This window comes from Mastigoproctus giganteus, chromosome 7, assembly GCF_048544385.1.
Source record: "Mastigoproctus giganteus isolate SK-2022 chromosome 7, ASM4854438v1, whole genome shotgun sequence".
Lineage (NCBI taxonomy): Eukaryota > Metazoa > Arthropoda > Arachnida > Uropygi > Thelyphonidae > Mastigoproctus > Mastigoproctus giganteus.
Genome location: NC_143581.1, coordinates 99,052,223 through 99,073,608, shown reverse-complemented (window position 1 = coordinate 99,073,608; position 21,386 = coordinate 99,052,223). Strand labels below are relative to the sequence as shown.

At 37.2% G+C, this 21,386-nt stretch overlaps 1 protein-coding gene across 2 annotated transcripts in view; it reads right to left on the bottom strand.

The window, feature by feature from the left end:
• Agps (alkyldihydroxyacetonephosphate synthase) overlaps positions 1 to 21,386 on the bottom strand; it is a 467,281-nt gene that overhangs the window by 17,840 nt on the left and 428,055 nt on the right. For both annotated transcript variants that reach the window (XM_090377792.1, XM_090377793.1), the window contains 2 exons: positions 7,591 to 7,780; positions 7,442 to 7,499 (listed from right to left, as the gene is read on the bottom strand). In XM_090377792.1, coding sequence (XP_090233918.1) covers positions 7,442 to 7,499; positions 7,591 to 7,780 — 248 coding nt within the window. The remainder of the gene's footprint in view (positions 1 to 7,441; positions 7,500 to 7,590; positions 7,781 to 21,386) is intronic.

Genomic DNA, 21,386 nt, shown 5'->3' with positions numbered 1-21,386 from the left:
ATCATTATGGGGGACTTCAATACTAAGGTTGGAAAGAGACAAAACAGCACAGAAAGGGGAAATATAGAAAATTTTGGAATTGGCGAAAGAAATGAAAGACATGGAATTTGCAGAATCTCGAAGAATGTCAGTAATGAACACTTTTTTTTTTTTTCAAAAAAAAAAGGACGAACAGAAAGTGGACATGGAAGAGCCCAAATGGATTAACAACTAATGAAATCGACTTCATCCTCACTAACAGAAGATATATCATGAATAATGTTACCATCCTGAACAATGTAAATGTTGGAAGTGATCACAGAATAGTAAGATGCACACTTGATAGAGATGTAAGAAAAGAAAGGAAAAAACTGACTCGAGTAAATAATACAAAGGTCTTTGAGATAACAGAAGAGGAGAAAAAGCAGTATGCACTGGAACTTAAGAACAAGTTTGAGCTTCTGCAGACTGCTCAGGACCAAGATATCGATGAGGAATATTACAACTTTCTGAAAGTGATAAAGCCCGAGAAACCTATAGGTAAAAATAAATCCAAAGAAGAAAAAATTAGTCAAGAAACACTTGTCATGATGAATCAAAGACAATAAATGAAGAGCAAGAAAAACACTGACAAGGAGAAAATTGAGTATACTGAGTTATGCAAAGCCATTAGAAAGAGACTCAGAGAGGACAAGAAAATTTAACACAAGAAAAGTAGAACAAGCATTAAGGAAAAACAAAGGATTTAAATCAGCATCCATGAGCAGCAATCCAGAAAGACAAATGATACTGAAACTGAAGAATAGGAATAGTATACTTATAAACAGCAGAGAAATCATAATTCAAATAGCAGAAGACTACTATAGAGAATTATACAAGGAGCGAAGGAATGTGATACCAGCAGTGGGGAAGATGGATCGCAAATTAGTAACACATATGACATACCCGATATCCTTCCTGATGAGGTAGAACATGTGTTGAAGAAAATGAAGATTCAGAAAGCCCAGGGGGAAGATGAAGTTACTGTAGAGTTGTTAAAATTGGGAAGAAGAGACATGGCACAAAAACTGGCAAGCCTCTTCACAAAATGCATTAGAAAGGTTAGAAAGGAGATAAATCAGAAATTGGAAATTATAGACCAATTAGCTTGTTATCCCACATCTACAAGTTGTTCACAAGGGTCATTACTAACAGATTAGAAAGAATACTTGATGAGAATCAACCGAAAGAGCAAGCTGGCTTTAGGATAGAATTCTAAACTATGGATCACCTTCACGTAATATCATAGCTAATGAAGAAAGCAAACGAATATAAAACACCATTATGGCTGGCATTTGTGGATTATCAAAAGGCATTTGACTCCATACAGCATAAGGCAATGTTTCGGGCGCTGGAAAGACAAGGTATAGATACCCCATATATTATGATTTTGAAGAAAATATATGAGAATGCTACCTCTTTTATTAGACTAGACAAAGACAGTAGCAGATTTAAAATTGAGAAAAAGAGTTCAACAAGGAGACATAATATCTCCAAAGTTGTTTACTGCTGCCCTTGAGGAAGCTTTCAGAAGATTAGACTGGTCGCAGAAAGGAGTCAATGTGAATGGAGCGTGCCTAAACCATTTACGATTTGCAGATGACATTGTGGTCATAAGCCACGATCCCAAAGAATTAGAGAAAAATCTTAATCAGTTATGCAGAGTTAGTAAGGATTTTGGACTAAAGATGAATATGGCTAAAACAAAAGTAATGATGTAAAGTTCATCAAAAGTAATGATGAACAAGTATGCCACAGAAAGGGATATAATGATTGAAGGAGCAGTAATCGAAAAGGTGGAGTCATATACTTATCTGGGACAAGTCATTAGCTGTAATAATGATAAATGGCTCGAAGTCAAGAGAAGAATAAATTTTGGATGGATAGCATTCAGGAAATATAGTCACATACTGAGGAGCAATATCCCAATTTGTCTGAAGCGTAAAATAATGAACCAATGTATACTCCCCACCAGGACTTATGGAAGTGAAACATGAGCACTCACCAAAAGAAGGGAAGAGAAGCTGAGAACTACACAGTGAAGAATGGAACAAATTATATTGGGAATCAGACTGTTAGATGAGAAGAGAAACACATGGATTAGGTAGAAATCTCAAGTAAAGGACATTCTTATCAAAACTAAAGAACTAAAATGGTCTTGGGCAGGACACATAGCTTAAATACATGACAGATGGACTAAGAAAATAACAGAATGGTACCCAAGAGTAGCTAGAAGAAAACCTGGAAGACAACAACGGAAATGGACAGATGAAATTCATGAGTTTGTGGGTAGTAAATGGATGGCCATTGCACAAAACAGAAGGACCTGGAAAGTTGCTGGAGAGGCCTTCATCCTGCAGTGGATTGAAAATGGCTGATGATGAAGTGAAACTGATTCATGTGTTGTCTCTACTGGAACATGCATCAACTTGGAAAGCAAGGTGTTTTGGGGATTACAAGGTCTGCTATAGGATCTGAGACAAGAAATTACTTGGTTTCTAGAGTGAAAAATAGGTGCACATATACTTGCTTGTACACTAATGGTAGGAGTAAATAAATTGGGTATTTAGTTAAGTCATCAAATGTGAACATTTTCAGGATAGTGTACCCATGGTGCCACTCAGATGTGGAATTTGAATATGGTAAGTTCAGTGTTTACAGAATGAACATGTACTGGCAGAGGTTTTTTTTTTTGTTTTTTTTTTTAGGAGCATTAGCAACTAAGGCCATATTGCTCCAGAATATGCGGTGGTCATTCCCTGACTTTTCCGCATCCTCCATATTTGGTGATGACGGGCTCGAACCCCGATCTAATCAAGAAGCGTGTGCTACGCACTGCTGCTCCTTCCCACCTGGCTACGGAGGCGCCATGTACTGGCAGAGGAGTTATGCTCTTGGTTAAGAAGCAGTGAACTCAGCTGACCAGTGTAACGTTGAGTCAGTTTGATGTAACATCGGCACTGAAAAAACAAGAACAAAAAATGTGATGAATATAATGACAGACTATTCATACAAATAGGGTAGACCAGTAAATCAAAATGTCCTGTAATGGGGAATCTTAACTTTCCATATATTTAATGGAACTTGTGGATTTATCACTTGCATGGCAGCAGAACCTTTTTAGATTTAATGAATAACATGTTTTCTATATAAGGGCGCATGACCCAAACCACAATAAATATAAATTTTGAACTGAACCACATAATTTAATATTAAACTATTTTTTAGTTTACAAAAAATTTATATTTATTGTGGTTTGGGTCAGGTACCTTTACATAGCAAACATGTTTGACTGGATGTTAGTGTTAAATCGTGTTAAATATGTTTTCCATACTAATTTTTTTTTTGCATTCTCAAAGACCACTGTTATGTATAGGTACTTAATAATAATGTTATATTATTATGCAATATTTCTTATAAAAACGTAGTACTGAAAATATTTTATAATAAAAATTCAGAACTATTATATGATTTCAGAGAATATAGGCTTAGTGGTTCGCAATAAAAATATTGTTGAAAGGGGTTTGTGAGTCAAAAAAAGATTGGGAACTGCTGGTATACACTATCAAGTTAGAGAGAGGTAACAAGAGAAAGCTGATTTTCAGTCAATGCGAAAATCAGGTCTTTCTTTTGACCTGATTTTCAGCATTGACTCTTCATGCATTATTGAATATCCAGATGAAAGAACCACAAATTGCCAGTGACACTACAATGTAACGATGTAGGATTTACTTAGGGTTATAACTACTGTCAAGGGTAAAGAGAAGGGATTCTGCTTTTGTAAAGGAGACTACGGTCTTAGATGGTTTTAAAATTATTTCCAGTGGGACACTGATATTCTTACCACCTGCAAATTCAAAATGGGAAGCATTCAGTGAAGTAACTGCAGCTACTAAGATTTTCAGCAGATAAGGTCTCCATAAGATTGGTGAGGGGAATGAAGGGATCCTCTTACCAAGAGAGGATTAAGTTCTGCAAATTGCAGTGGCTGGAGACTAGGCACCTGCGCGGTGATCTGATTGAGGTATATAAGGCCTTGAATGGGTTGAGCACGCTGAATTCTGATGGGATCCTTCCACTTGTTCAGATTACGAACCTAAGGGGGCATAAATTCAAATTAAGAAAAGACAGATGTAGAATAGATGTGCGGAAATTTTCCTTTAGCCAGCGGGTGGTTAATTGCTGGAACAAACTTCCATCTGTCGTTGTGGAAGTTGATAGGTTGAATAAATTTAAGGAGGAACTGGACAGGCATTTGGAGGGAATGGTGTGATTTTTTTTTTTTTTTTTTTTTGGCTGATGCTGCATAAGCTCATACACTTGCTTTCTTGCATCACATGCCACCACTACTACTACTATACCAACTAAGAGATACTGTTCAAGGTTCAGATCTGAATGTGTCACACAAACTGATGAAACTAGTAACAGAGAAGAAAAATGCGATGATTATATAAGACATTCTGATTTACTGGTTCACTCAATTGGTTTATATAGTTGTTTGTTATACTCATACACTCATCAGGCCTCTCGTTGTTTTTTCCCTGTGCTTACTTCACACTAAAGAAATTCAGCACTGCCTTATGTGCTTCTTAGATTTTATTTGCTTTTTAACTAAGAGTGAAGACTCTCCCACCACTATGGATGTCCTTTCTGTATGTTGTTTGCCCCATATTCAAAATTTGCATTCCTTATATCTGATTGACACCATGTTTCTGACATCCCCACAATGTTTGGGGATATTTGGTGACTTGACCGGTACTTCAACACAGCTCATGTGTTTGCTTGTTCCCTGAAGAAAACTAGAAGGTCTTGAAATCCCTGACACCTCGTTTTCCAGTCTTCTGCGTGTACCAAAAAAAAAAAAAAAAAAAAATGTTCAAAGATCACTTACACTTGTGCATGTGGCTGCTATTAATCTCTTAGTCATTGTGTCCCCCCTCCTCTAAGAGAGCATCGACAGCATCAGCAAATATTCTTTTCCCTTCACCATTATTTAAGTGTATCCCATCACTGTAAAAAACAGTACCTACTGTTACAAGGGATATTCATTATATTTGGAATATAATGAATATAACAGATATGTCCCTCTGTGCCTTGTTTAAAAATTGAAAAAGATATAATACACAGTGTAAAAAGAGAAGCAATGATAATTTTGTGCTTCATTTACTTTTCCTATTTTTAGTCGAGGACACTGGGGAGATATATCTGCTATCCATGCAAGGTTGTTTGGGCAAAATATTCACTATATTATACTTGCTTAAGAAAAGCAAGTATAATATCCTACTTCAGCAACTTTTTCAATTATTAAACAAGAGCCAGGAGAGATACAAGCCAAAGTTGTTTTTGGAATGTGGCAATAAAAATTAATTCAGACTTATTTTAGTTATATTGTTGGCACTGTCCCTTCAAATTTAGTCCCTCCACAGTTTATATTTCAATCCCAATGCTTCAACCACTGTGTGAAGCATCTCTGGAACTCCTGTTTTGTGATGCTGATCGATACTTTGTGATTCAGCTTAAATCACCACAATGTTTTAAAATCTTCATCCTTTAATTGAATTTTCATTCTGGGGAACAGGCAGATGTCACAGGATTCTAGGTTGGGAGAACAGGAATGGGTGTTGACCATTACCATTTTGTTCGTAGTGTGGACTGATGTATTTTTGTGATGCAGAAGCCAATTCTGAGTGCACCATTTGTCTGGGCATTATATCATGACACTTCCTCTAAAATGCCTTAGGACCCCAATGTAGAACTGGTGCTTTGCAGTTTTGCCCGGAGGATGAAACTCCTGATGAACAATTCCCTCACTGTTTAAGAAAACAATCAGCATGTTCTTGACATTTGAACTGACCTGCTTTATCTTTTTTTTTGGATATGGAGATCATGGACTCTTCCAGTGGGAAGACTGCTGCTTTTTTTCTGGCTAACACCAGCTTTCATCCCCTATTATGATCTTGGAGATGAAGTTTCTGCCCTTTTCAGCCTGTGCTTGAAGGTCCCTGCACAGAGAAAGCAGGTTGTGTTTCTATGCATCACTCAACAAATGGGACATAAATTTTGCAGAAATCTGCCTCATATTTAAATTTTCAGTTAAGATGCATTGGCATGCATCATACAGCAGGCATAGAATGTCAGAAATATTGTTAATCATATGCCATCTATTCTCGTGGATGACTCAACACACTTTTTCAAAATTTTTTTCAGTGTGACTTGATGATGGACAACCTGATCACATATAATTCTCAAATGGAGTTTAGCTGTCTTGGAAATGTGGATACATGGAAAAGTTTGTATTCTATAATTTGATGATGTTTCTTCATCAAATTTGTTTAAGCATTTTTTTAAGTCTCCAAAGTTTTTCCAATTGTATGACAAAATTTTAAGCAAATCCACTTTTCCTTAATGTCCACCACCTTACTTAGCTACAAAAATTGATTATTTGTAAGCAAAGTACACTCAACAGAAACGCACTTAAACACCAAGTGCACAAAAGCACATCCTATCATCATGAAACTCACCACAACAACTCACATTGAATTAATCCAGTGGTATCTAAGCCCACTGCTATACTATACGGGGTAAGCATTCCATGTGGACACCCCCAGAAGCTTTTGGCTTGGACCTCGTACATCTCTCAACTCTGCAAGGTTGCATGGCTAACATATTCACATTCACTACATCCAGAGCACCCAATATACAGTTAATTCAGTCATAACGGAGAATTTTCAAATGCAAATTAACAAATGGTAAATACTAGGACTTGGTATATCAGGGCAGTAATAGCAGGAAATGAAGTGAAATGGTTGATATTTTGTCCTTTTACCAAAATAAGAGGTAAGAATCCAAATTTTAGGTGTTTACAGTAACATATATATATTATCATTTGCTAATAAAATAAAATGGTTTGTTGGCAAGGCAACATGCAGCATGTTGAAGGATGTTCTTATGTGAGAACTATAGATAATTCACCAAAAAATCCTTGAACAACCAACATTTTTGGTGTGTGTTTTGTGAATTTTTTTTCTCTCAGAATGGTGTGTACAAGTGCTGCAACTTCCCTGTATGTGCACAATTCTTATTTGCGCAGTTCCAGAGCAACTACACAGCTGTCTAGACGTCTAAACTTGTGCTATTATTATTATTAAAGATATTAAATTAATGTTAATCAGAGGACATTATTTATATTGTAGAAGGAGAATATATTGATTTAAGTGCAAAGAACCAAAGAACAGTACGAGTTAACATAAAAGTGCAGCAGAATGGCAAGTTGATCCATTTTATTTTGAAGTTGACATTTACAAATCAATAGTTTTCTCTATATTTTTATAATATAAATTATATTGGTTGTGAATTTATAATTTCATAATCATGCAACCTAAGAATTTTAGAAGATACTTATAGACATTTACTTAGACCATACCTCCATGATGATGTGATATACTTCCTCCTGAGGCAATTATTTCATCTCTTGCTGCAGCCTGCAATTAAAAAAATAAAAGAAAATCAATGGCTTGGCCTATTTCATAGCATAAAAAAATCATGAAAAAATTCTTTTTATCATATTTTTACCTCAATGTCTTCAAATACATGCACTGGATCAGCAACACCACGATAATTGAAAGCAAAGTAGAAATACACACATGCACCAGCATCATAAATTTGGGTTACTCTACATGTTATAAAAGCAGGATAGTGAATACCATGGAGTTTTACTTCCTTCTGAACACGATCCTTGACATTACGGCACAAATCTAACAATCTAAAAATCACAAAAATGGAGAGTTATTGAGTAGCTGTTAGTTTCTCCTTTTGTTACAGAAACTTAATTATGCTAATCAAAAAAATATTTAATCCAATAGCGGTTTGTCAAAAGTGTTAGATTATAAAAAATCAAAATCACACTGCAAGGGTATCTGAAATAGCATGCATAAAGTGACCACATTTTCTGTAACCTTATCCAAGACGTTACTATAATATGGCCAAATTACAATGAAATGCCAAGATTCTAAAACATGGTAATAAAAATAAATATATAAAAACTTTCTGACTTTGTTTATTGATATTGATACTGAAAACTACATCTTCATTAAAAATGAATTCACACAATTAGAGGATAGTTGCAATTGCATGTGCTCTTGATAGTAGAAAGGATTATATTAAGTTTAGCAATTGCATGTTTGTCAATATCAGGCCAGCCACTATCAGCATTAGAAAATTTAATTTCACAAATACTGCAGTATACTTAATTTTCAAATTAAAGTCACTGTCTTAATAAAATCATTATTTTTCTATACATCAGTACTGAACTTATACTGCTTAAATAATGACAATTTAGGGCTCCTTTAAGTTATAACATCAATCACTCTGAAGTTAAGAAATTTAAATCAACTGATGGGTGGATATTGAGCAAAGAGGCCTGAGCATGGTTAGGTTTACTTTCCTTCTATTTAAATTATTTCTATTAAAACTGCATTTTATTGTTTTGGGATGGAAAGGTTATGCTACAGGTCTTCATTTACAGATCAAATTTTTTTTATTTTTCTCTACTTGGTCTGAGCTTGATGGTGAATTCAAACATATCAAATCATTTCTAACAGTTCAAGAGTTCTGGTTTGTTGCCAGAATAGCCTGATATTGACAAATCCCTTTGACCGTACAAACTTTTCAAATGAGAGGTAAGCAAAAGCTAGGGAAAAGAAGTGAAATAACTTAACTTCATGACATGAAAGGAGTGTTGCCAATAAAATGAGTGAATCTGAAATTCCTGGTTAGAACAATTAATGCTGAGATAAAAAGGATAATGGAAATGTGGGCTACCAGGAAACTGGGAATGATGAATTTCACTATGGTATGAACAATGTATTTAGGAAAGATAGAAAATACAGGAGGGGTACTGGGATCATGCTGCTTATCAAAGCAGCCTGAGCACAAAATCTATGTGGTGTGAGGTAGAGGCAAAGGTATAAAGAGAATACAGTAAACCCCCGCTATTCGCGGTATCTGTATTCGCGGTCGCTGATTTAATATAAAATGAAACCTAAAAAAAATGTGAATTTAAAAGCGCCATGAACATTTTCCGCCATAAAAAAACATGGGCATGGCTAAAATTATCTTTCCCGGTCAAAAAAGCACTCAGTGGGTGGGGGGGAGAGGGGTGACAAAATCGCGAGCGTGGATGTTTCTCGCTAATCCTTGTTCAGTATGTGTTATGCGCTTGTCATGGAAGGTTTCTTCGTTTGCTTTTAATTTATATGCTTATAAATTGAATAAATTTATCAATTTATAAATTGATATGCTTACAAAAGTGATAAATCTACCATTTTGCAGTGTAAAACAGACTTTTTCGAGTGTGTTAACAGAAGAAAGTGACTTTATTGTGGACAAGTTCTTTCTAACCTGTACAAAAATATGGTTACGAATAACAAGGGAAATGTGAAAAGATCAAAGAAGGTGATGACATTAGCGAATAAAATTGGGTTATTAGACAAAATTTCTAATGGTGAAAGTGTCTCCTTAGTGGCAAAACATTATAAAATCACTGATTCAATGGTACGATCAATCCAAAAATCAGAAGAAAAAATCTGCCGTAGTGTCCGTGAAAATGCGCTAATTGCTTCAAAAATTTGTTCTGTAACTCGTGATGTTAAATTAGAAAAAATGGAAAAAGCTTTAAATCTGTGGATAGAGGACCGAACTTAAAATAAAATTCCGTTCAGTTCACTCATCATTCGTGAAAAGACAAAACTCCTTTATCAAAACTAGCGAAACTGGTGATAGCACTGGCGGGATAAGTTTTTTAGCTAGCAAAGGTGCTGGTTTGAAAGATTTGTTTGAAATTTCTAATAAATATTACATTCAATATTAAATTGTTTCTTATTTTCATTTCGATGCCATATGCTTACATTTCACTATGTACTGTCTATGTACATAGTCATATTATGAAGGTACATGTAATACATACATAGACAAAATTTTAGACTAGTTTTTCTTATATATTTCATACTTTGGAACGGAACCCCTTTATTACTATGGGAGCCATAACTCAGTATTTGTGGCATTTCTCAGGAACGTAACCCCCAGGAATAGCGGGGGTTTACTGTACTATGAAGAGTGATGAGTATGAAGAGATTCTCTACATGCAGATGAAATGGGCAAGCAGGTGTGAGTATCTAATTATGGGTGACTTCAATTTGTCTCTAATTGATCAGAACAAGTTGGAGGGAAGTTTACCATGGAGAACAAAATTTTTTAAATCAACTAAATGATTATTATTAATACCAGACATTTGAGAGAAAATACTGGGTGCATGAGTATTCTAGAACTGATCATTACTCACATATCAGATGACATCATACAGTTCACAGTAAACCATTAGTAGATAGTGATCATGTAGTTCATATGGAAGATGGAGAAAGGCAAATTATGGAATATTTCTAAAGCAATAATAACAGTAGCTATAATGAATAGTGTCAGTATTAATACTGGAAAAAGACCTTCTCACATCACCTGCCCATCCCATACAAGAGTCTGTCTAGTTTTTCCTTGAATTTATTCAAACTACTCACTTCTGCAATAGTAGATTGAAGTTTGTTCTTAAAATCAACTACCTGCCAGATATGTTCTTAAAATCAACTACCTGCCAGATAAACCTTCCATACATTTATCCTGCAACCAACTCACAAATTGGAATATATGCCCATGTGTCATCTAGGCAAGAGGAAAATTCTGTTAGCACTGGGCATACTCAATCCATTCAGAGTCTTAAACACCTCAATTGGATTTTCTCCCAGCTGTCTAGTCACCAGATACTGCAATTTGCAAAACCGAAGCCTTTCCTGGTAAGAGCACCTTTTTGTTCCCCTCACTTGCAAAAGTCAAGCTGTGGTCTAACCTTAAACAACATGATAATCACCTCCTTAACATACTAGCAAAATTCCTGTATATCACTGAAAAACACCATGGGCTGTCCTGGAAACCAGTTTCTAAATCTATTCATTTGTCACTACCTGAGTGTGGTACCACATAATTGGTATACAAAGGGTACTAGGAAAGTTTTGCAATATGACGCAACAATGAATCACAGGAAGCTGCTTGTTGCTGCATGTTGAGACATGTTCATACGTGCATAGTAGCCGCCGCGCCAAGTCGATGGGCTCAGTTATTCATTAGTAGTGAGAGTGTAAAGTGCTTGCGATGGCATCGTGGTCACGAAATGAGATAAGGACAGTTTTGCGGTATAATTTCGTGCGTGGTTTAACCATAGACCAGTGCTTAGAAGAAATGACTCTTGCACTAGATGATGATTGCCCACATCGTACAACGATATTCAGGTGGTATAGAGAATTCCAAAGGGGAAATTTCACTCTGGAGGATTCTGAGAGGCCGGGAAGGCCACGAATGTCAGTTACGGAGGAAAACGTTACTGCTGTGAGGAAAATGCTTGACGAAAACAGGCGGGTGACCTACCAACAGATAGAGGATACTTTGGGCCTAAATGCACCAGCAATTCGTTCGATTCTGCAAGATCATTTGCACGTGAAGAAACTTTGTTCTCTCTGGGTGCCGCATCAACTGACTGAAGAGCAGATGACATGACGTGTGACTTGGTGCCGGGAGATATTAAAAAAGTTTGATAAGGGACAATCTCGGTATGTGAACAACATCGTGACAGGTGACAAGACTTGGCTGTACTATTACGATCTGCCGACCAAGGCTCAAAACAAAGTTTGGGTCTTTGATGATGACGACACACCCGTAATTGTCAGAAAATCTCGATCTGTAAAGAAGAAAATGATAACTGTATTTTTCAAATCGAGTGGAATTGTGGAACGTGTCGTTTTGGACACGCAGAAGACAGTCACAGCTAAGTGGTATACTGAACAATGCCTGCCTAAAGTCATTGGATCTATGAAGAACCTGCGGCCAAAGTAAAGAATGGACACCTGGTACCTCCATCACGAAAATGCTCCAGCTCACCGCGCCAAAGCCTGCACCGAATATTTGACCACGACAGGACTGAAACTTCTCGAGCACCCTCCCTACAGTCCAGACCTTGCTCCCTGCGACTTTGCACTGTTCCCGCATGTGAAAATGAAGCTAAAAGGGAGGCGGTTTTCCAGTGATGAGGACCTTCTACGGGCTTGGGACAACGAGCGTGCTTTACTCCCTAGTGAAACTCGGCAGAACTGGTTTAAAGATTGGTTTCGGAGGATGGAGAGGTGTATTGAATGTAGAGGAAATTACTTTGAAAAAATTAAATAAACAAAGCTGTATTGCAAAACTTTCCTAGTACCCTTTGTATTAATCTGGGATTACTGCTACTCATGTGAATACCTTGCATTTTTCAATATTATACTTCAATTATCACATTTCAGCCCATTTGCCTAATTTATCTAGATCTTGTTATAGTAGCATACCCTGATTACTATCATAAACCTCACTCCAACTTTTGTGTCATCTGAAAACAACAACAACTAGCCCAGCATTATATGACTATATTGAATAGGACAGTAATTATACTGAAATTATGAAGTCATTTACTTAGTAATATCAATATAGTCAATGCAGTCACTGGGCAATTATTTCAATAAAGCTCAATGAGCTATACTGAAATAATAGTTTAATGACTATAATAACAAATAATATCTCAATAAGTCAATGAGTTATAATTTCAAAATATTCACTGACCTATTATGTTTTTTTTTTTTTTTTTAGGAGCATTAGCAACTAAGGCCATATTGCTCCGGGGATATGCGGTGGTCATTCCTTGACCTTTCTGCATTCTCCGTATCCGGTGGTCCCGGTCTAATCAAGAAGCATGCTACGCACTACTGCTCCTGCCCAACTGGCTACGGAGGCACCTCACTGACCTATAGTCAACAGCTTAATGACTAGACTGTAAACAGCAACTAACCACCCCAGCACTAAACCCTGGAGGATTCCACTAATAACATTTGTCCAGTGCAGTGCCCATTGATAACAACTGTCTTCTCCTATCCCTTTTATCCATACTAGTAATAAGATACCCTTAATGCTACATTGTTCTAATTTGTGCAGCAGTCTTTTCTGTGCAACAGTATCAAGAGATTTTCTGAAATGTAAGTATATGATGTCAAAATTATTATTTGCATCCACTTCCTTTCTGACAATGTCATAGTATCCACTCAGACTGGTCACATAACATCACTCAATAACAAATCTACCCTGACTCTAGCATAAATTCATTCCTGTCCAGATGGTGCTGCATTAATTCTTTAATCAGTAACTCCAATATTTTCCATGAAACATAAGTCAAGCTAACAGGTCTGTAATTATTCACGTTGTCGTTTCATCTCCATTTATGAGAAAGGAATACATCCACATATCTCCAGTCCATAGGGACCACTCCAGAATCCAAGGATGCTCTCATAATTCTGGCTAAAGATTTGCTGATTTCTTTAGCTGCCTCCCATAACTGGATAGATCCCATCACGCCAAGTGCCTTTTTTTACATTTAGCTTCAACAATTTCGCTTCCGCTTTCCTCTAAGTTAAAACAAAATCATTCAGCTCCCTGTTAGAATTTAATACACTTCGGGCATCCCCACTGCTAAAAAATTCCTCATGTGTGAATGTAGATGCAAAATACCTATTCATTTTCTCAACAACCTAAGCAGGTTTATGAACAGTTAAACCATTCATATCTAATAAACCAATATGATTCATCCCTATCCTTCTAGTGTTTTACATAAATAAAGAAGTCTTTGCTTTATATCTGCTGTAGGCTTGTGTATCACTGATACAAAAGCTTCAGTAGATATAAACTATGTTGTTGTTGTTAAGTTCATCAGATGGTCTCACTGCATAGAATTTAAAATGTATCTGAGACTACTGTAGTCACCTTTATGAAAGCAAAAGTCCTTCTCTTTGCCCCTGATAATAGTTAAATTTCAAAGTAAATGCAATATCAAAACATTATGATCATTGTCACCTAATGGTTCTTTTATTTGCAAATTCTTAATGCATGAAAGGGTGCTGTTGATAATCATATCAAGCATATTTCTTTCTCTTATTGCTTCTCTAATATGCTACTATAGGAAACTGTCAGCCAATAAATCCCCAAACTTCTTGCTACAGTGTACGCGATTAGCCATTCCAGTAATTTCTAGAATTTTAAAATTCACCATTATAAGACACTAATTTACTGTCCCACTCTATATTCTGCATATCTGCTCATTATACTCAACACAGCCATTAGGTCTATAACGCACTCCTACTCTCAGTTTTGTTTCAGTATTAGAAATGGCAAACGATACAAGAAACAAGAAAGCAACCATAATCAGCTAAAAAAAAAAAAAAATTAAATAATAAATAAATAAAAACCCTGCATCTTCCTGTCCATTCCCCTACAAGAGTTTGTCTAGTTCTTCCCTGAATTTATTCAAATTACTCACTGCAACAATGCCTGATGGAAGGTTCAGCCAACTACTCAGTGGACGAAGGCAACTTTTCACACATCTAATTTCGAACCATCCTCACTCAACTTGAACTTATGCCACCTTGAATTCTTGAATGCTAATAGCATTCAGTATGCTCAATCCATTGAAAGCCTTAAACACCTCAATTAGATCACTTCACAGGTGCCTAGATGTTGAAATTTGCAAAACTGAAGCATTTCCTGTAAGAGCGTCCTTTGGTTCCCTTGACCAATATGGTTCTTATCTACAGTCATTCAGCAGATCTACATCTTTTCTACAATGAAGATTCCAGACCATTATGCAGTACTCAAGAAGTGGCCTAACAATTGCCTTTTACAGTGGGATAATCATCCCTGTTCAAAAATTTCCTGTATACAATTGGCAAAACCCAAGAACTGTCCTGGCAATTCCGTTGGCAGTGCTCAGAGAACTTCATATCTGACTGTACAATTAACCCCGAAGCTTTCTCATTTCCATGACCCAGGTGTAGTACCACACAGTTCTACATGAAGCTGGGATTACTACTACTCATATATGGTACCTTACATTTGTCAATGTTAAACTTCAATTTCCACATCTCAGCCAATATGCCTAATTTTTATGGACTTTTTTTTTGCAGTAGCATAACTAGATTACTGTTATTATCCACACTACCGACCTTTTTGTTTTCTAACATTTCAAATAGAGACATTAAAACTAATATATATCCATCAATATCAATTATAAATATAGAAAACAACAATGGACTCGGCAGTGAACCTTTAACAATTACATTAATTAGCATTAGATGAGGCATATGAAAAAAGCAAGCTTATATGCAAAAAGCAAGCTTATGCAGCATCAGGCAAAAAAAAAAAAAAAAAAAACCCTCCTCTTATTTCACCCATCTATTCACTCTGAATGCTTGTCCAGTTCAGCCTTAAATTTATTTAAGCTATCAACTTCCACAACAAGAGATGGCAGTGTGTTCCAGCAATCAACTACCCACTGGCTAAAGGCAAATCTCCACACATCTATTCTACAAATGTCTTTCCTCAATTTGAATCTATATTCCCTCAGGTTCTTAATCTGAGCAAGAGGAAGAATCCCATCAGCACTGGACTTGCTGAACCCATTCAAGGCCTTATACACTTCAATCAGACCATCTCGCATGTGCCCAGTCTCCAGGTGTTCCAATTTGCAGAACTTAAGCCTATCATAGTAAGAGTACCTCTTTGTTCCCCTCACCAAACTTGTTACTCTTCTTTGTACTCGTTCTAGCAACTCTACAGCCTTCCTAAAATGAGGCCTCCGAACCTGTACACAGTATTCGTGTGGCCTGACCACTGCCTTGTACAACGGGATAATCACCTCCTTGTCCCTGCTAGCAAAATTCCTATATATCATTGACAAGACTGCATGACCTGCTCTGTGCTATGGCAGAGCTTCTACCCTGCTCAGCGAAATTCATATCTGACTGCACAATTACCCCCAGGTCGTTTTCATTCTCTGCCACCCTGAGGGTAGTACCACACAATTGGTACGTTTCTCTCAGGTTCATCATCATCATCAGCCATTTTCAATCCACTGCAGGATGAAGGCCTCTCCAGCAACTTTCCAGTTGCTTCTGTTTTCAGCACTGGACATCCATTTACTACCCACAAACTCATGAATTTCATCTATCCATCTCCGCCTTTGTCTTCCAGGTTTTCTTCTAGCTCCTTTTGGATACCATTCTGTTATTTTCTTAGTCCATCTGTCATCATGTCTTCGAGCTATGTGTCCTGCCCAAGACCATTTTAGTTCTTTAGTTTTGATAAGAATGTCCTTTACTTGAGTTTGTTGCCTAATCCATGTGTTTCTCTTCTTATCTAACAGTCTTATTCCCAATATGATTCATTCCATTCTTCGCTGTGTGGTTCTCAGCTTCTCTTCCATTCTTTTGGTGAGTGCCCAAGTTTCACTTCCATAAGTCATGGTGGGGAGTATACATTGGTCCATTATTTTACGTTTCAGACAAACTGGGATATTGCTCTTCAGTATGTGACTATATTTCCTGAATGCTATCCATCCAAAATTTATTCTTCTCTTGACTTCCAGCCATTTATCATTATTACAGCTAATAACTTGTCCCAGATAAGTATATGACTCCACCTTTTCAATTACTGCTCCTTCAATCATTATGTCTCTTTCTGTGGCATACTTGTTCATCATTACTTTTGTTTTAGCCATATTCATCTTTAGTCCAAAATCCTTACTAGCTGTGCATAACTGATTAAGATTTTCCTCTAATTCTTTGGGATCATGGCTTATGACCACAATGTCATCTGCAAATCGCAAATGGTTTAGGTACTCTCCGTTCACATTGACTCCTTTCTGCGACCAGTCTAATCTTCTGAAAGCTTCCTCAAGGGCAGCAGTAAACAGCTTAGGAGATATTGTGTCTCCTTGTCGAACTCCTTTCTCAATTTTAAATTTCCTACTGTCTTTGTCTAGTCTAATAAAGGAGGTAGCACTCTCGTATATTTTCTTCAAAATCATAATATATGGGGTATCAATGACTTGTCTTTCCAGTGCCCGAAACATTGCCTTATGCTGTATGGAGTCAAATGCCTTTTCATAATCCACAAATGCCAGGCATAATGGTGTTTTATATTCATTTGCTTTCTCCATTAGCTGTGATATTACATGAAGGTGATCCATAGTTGAGAATCCTGTCCTAAAGCCAGCTTGCTCTTTCGGTTGATTCTCATCCAGTATTCTTTCTAATCTGTTAGTAATGACCCTTGTGAACAACTTGTAGATGTGGGATAACAAGCTAATTGGTCTATAATTTCCAATTTCTGATTTATCTCCTTTCTTATGCAGCAAAACTATGATTGCATTATTCCACTGCTTAGGCGTCACACCTTTTCTAATGCACTTTGTGAAGAGCCTTGCCAGTTTTTGTGTTATGTCTCTTCCTCCCAATTTTAACAACTCTACAGTAACTTCATCTTCCCCCGGGGCTTTCTGATTCTTCATTTTCTTCAATGCATGTTCTACCTCATCAGGAAGAATATTGGGTATGTCGTATGTGTTGCTACTTTGCAATCCATCTTCCGCACTGCTGGCATCATTCCCCTGCTCCTTGTATAATTCTCTATAGTAGTCTTCTGCTATTTGAATTATGCCTTCTCTGCTGTTTATAAGTACACCATCGCTATTCTTCAGTTTCAGTATCATTTGTCTTTCTGTATTACTGCTCATGGCGGCTGATTTAAATCCTTTGTTTTCCCTTAATGCTTGTTCTACTTTTCTTGTGTTAAATCTTCTTATGTCCTCTCTGAGTCTCTTTCTAATGGCTTTGCATAACTCAGTATACTCAATTTTCTCCCTGTCAGTGTTTTTCTTGCTTTTCATTTGTCGTCTTCGGTTCATCATGACAAGTGTTTCTTGACTAATTTTTTCTTCTTTGGATTTCTTTTTCCCTATAGGTTTCTTGGGCTTTATCACTTTCAAAAAGTTGTAATATTCCTCGTCGATATCTTGGTCCTCAGCAGTCTGCAGAAGCTCATACTTGTTCTTAAGTTCCAGTACATACTGCTTTTTCTCCTCTTCTGTTATCTCAAAGACCTTTGTATTATTTACTCGAGTCAGTTTTTTCCTTTCCTTTCCTACATCTATATCAAGTGTACATCTTACCATTCTGTGATCACTTCCAACATTTACCTTATTCAGGACGGTGACATCATTCACAATATATCTTCTATTAGTGAGGATGAAGTCGATTTCATTAGTAGTTAATCCATTTGGACTCTTCCATGTCCACTTTCTGTTCACCCTTTTCTTGAAAAAAGTGTTCATTACTAACAGTCCTTGAGATTCTGCAAATTCCACAAGTCTTTCACCTCTTTCACCAATTCCAAAATTTCCTATAGTTCCCCTTTCTGTGCTGTTTTGTCTTTTTCCAACCTTAGCATTGAAGTCTCCCATAATAATAGTGTAATGGGTTTTCTGCTCATCTAGAAGACTCTCAAAATCAGTGTACATTTCTTCAACCTCTTCATCATCATGGCTCGATGTTGGTGCATAAATCATTATAATCTTTAGCTTGTATCTCTTAGAAATCTTTAGTATTAGTCTTGACACTCTTGGTGATGTACTTTTGAATTCCAAAATGTTGTTTTTAAAATCTTTATGGACCAGAAACCCAATTCCACCTTCACTCCTTTCACTGTTTCCATTGGTGTACAGCAGATTTCCACTTGATAAACTTATAAGTGATTCATTTCTTCTTCTTGTTTCAGCCAAACTGATGATATTCCAATTCACATTTTCTAATTCCTTTTCCAGCTCTAATATCCTGTCTTCACCGATGAGTGTTCTTACGTTATAACAGGCCAAGTTCAGTTTCCGTGCATGGCAGCCTGGTCGTACCCAGAGTTTCTTAGCATCCTCTGCTTCCACTCTAATCCTCTCGCTGCCGTAAGAGGGAGAGTGAAAGCTGCTGGGGACTGAGGGCCATTTGTTTCGTCGTGCTGGAGGGGTTGGTCTTTTCCTCTTCATGCTGACCAGGCATCTTGAAGAGAACCACTCTACACGTTCGTTGCCACCTAAGTGACGTAACAGGGCTTACCATCGAGAAGGTGTGCATGAGTGGATTTTAGGGAGGCAGGCCAACCGGACTTCTCCTAAATCTTCTGTAATAGAGAGATATTGGATCCATCAGTGTTTTAGGCTGAGTGTCTGATAACACACAGGATACCTGTTCCCCTCTAAGCCCCTCTCTCAGGTTACTGCTACCCATATGCAGTACTTTGTCAATGTTAACTTCAGTTGTCACTTCTCAGCCCATATGCCCAACTTATCTAGATCTAGTAGTAGCATACTGTCTTTACTGTGATTAAAAACCCTGCCAACCTTTGTATCAGCTGCAAACTTAATGTAAAACAAGAGTATTACATTAAGCCTGATATACCCTCATCAATATCATTGATGAATACACAAAACAACAATGGACCCAGCACCGAACCCTGGGGAACTCCACTAATAACATTAGTCCACGAAGAGCAGTGTCCATTGATTACCACTCTCTGTCGTCTCGCACTAAACCATCCCTTTATCCCTTGTAGCAACTGCCCTTAATGTCATACTGTTCTAATTTGTACAGCAGTCTTCCAGGTGCAACAGTATCAAAAGCTTTCCTGAAGTTCAAGTATATGAGATCAAAATTATTTTTTGCATCCAGTTCCTTTGTGACCACATCATAGTATCCAATCAAATTGGTCAGACAAGACCAATTTGATTGGATACTATGATGTGGTATCCCCTTAAACCCATGCTGTGTCTGAATTATTACTGCTTTCTTGTCTATGTAGATGATCCTGCAATGCTTCTTTAACCAGTCACTCCATTATTTTCCCTGGAATACAAGTTAAATTAACAGGTCTATATTTACTTGTGTCACCATTTGATTCCCCTTTATGAATTGGGGATACATTTGCACACCTCCAGTTCATGGGGACCTCATCTGAGTTCAAGGAAGCTCTCATAATTATGGATAAGGGTTTGCTTACTTCCTTTGCTGCCTCCTTTAATATAACTGGATTGATCTCATCCACCTCAGGTTCTTTCCTTATGTTTAACTTCAACAATTTCTCCTCCACTTTGCTCTAAGTTATTACAAAATCACTTAGCTCCCTGTTAGAGTTTGATAAGCTTCCGGCATTCCCCTCCTTGAATAACTCCTCATGTGTTACCATAGATGCAAAATACTCATTCAGTTTATTAGCTACTTGATTTGATTTGATTGATTTGGTAGTTATTGGCGCATCGGCTTCTGTGGCCATATTGCACCTCCCAAGGTTTTTGCAGTACTTTGATCCAAGCCCGAGGCGGGAATCGAACCCGCGACCTTTGGGTTGCCGGGCAGGTACTTTACCCACTCGGCTAGCCCGGTCGGCTAGCTACTTGAGCATGATCATCAACAGTCAAACCATCTATGTTAAGTGGACCAATCTGATTCACCCTTTCCTTCTAGAGTTTAACTAAGTAAAGAACGCTTTGTTGTATTTTTTTGCATCCTTTGCCAAAAATTTCTTGTAATCTGCCTTTGCTTGCCTAACTTCTTTTGTGACTTGATTACAGATCAGCTAATATCTGCCATAGGCTTCTGTGTCGCCTGATAATTTACATGCATCCCTTGCATTTGTCTTCTCCGCCATGAGCCTCATTAATTCAGCTGACATCCATTTAGGCCTGAACCCCCAACAGTATTTCTTAGTTGGTATGAAAAGCTTAGTAGCCTCCAAGATTAAGTCCCTGAAGGCTTCTCATTTAGTAGCCTCCAGATTCAGTCCCTGAACGCGTCTCATTTAGAATTCACCATTGGTAATATCATCAGTTGATCAAGATTACCACTGTATAGAATCTAAAAACTCTTTGAGACCTCTATAGTCACCTTTACGAAAACCTGTCCCTTTACCCTTGATGGTAGTTACATCTTTAAATAGATCCCACAACAGTACATTGTGATCACTGTAATACAGTGGTTCCTTTATCTGAAAATTCTTAATGCATGAATAATCACTGCTGATAATCAGATCAAGAGTATTACTCCCTCTGGTAGCCTCTCGAACATATTGCTGTAGAAAACAGTCATCTAATAAATGCAGAAAAGTCTTGCTAGTGTGTGAGTGACCAATCCACAAGTTCCAGTCAATATCTGGAAAGTTAAAATCCCCATTACTAGATTCTAGTTTACTGGCTCACTATTTCTCTGCATAATTGCTCATTATACTCATCAGAGACTTAGGCCTATAACACACCTACTCTCAATTTTATATACCACACTGACTCAACATTGCATTGTCGACCAATGTCAACTGGATGCACTTCCTTAGATTTTTGTGTGTTTCTTAACTAACAGCATAACCACTCCTCCCTTCCT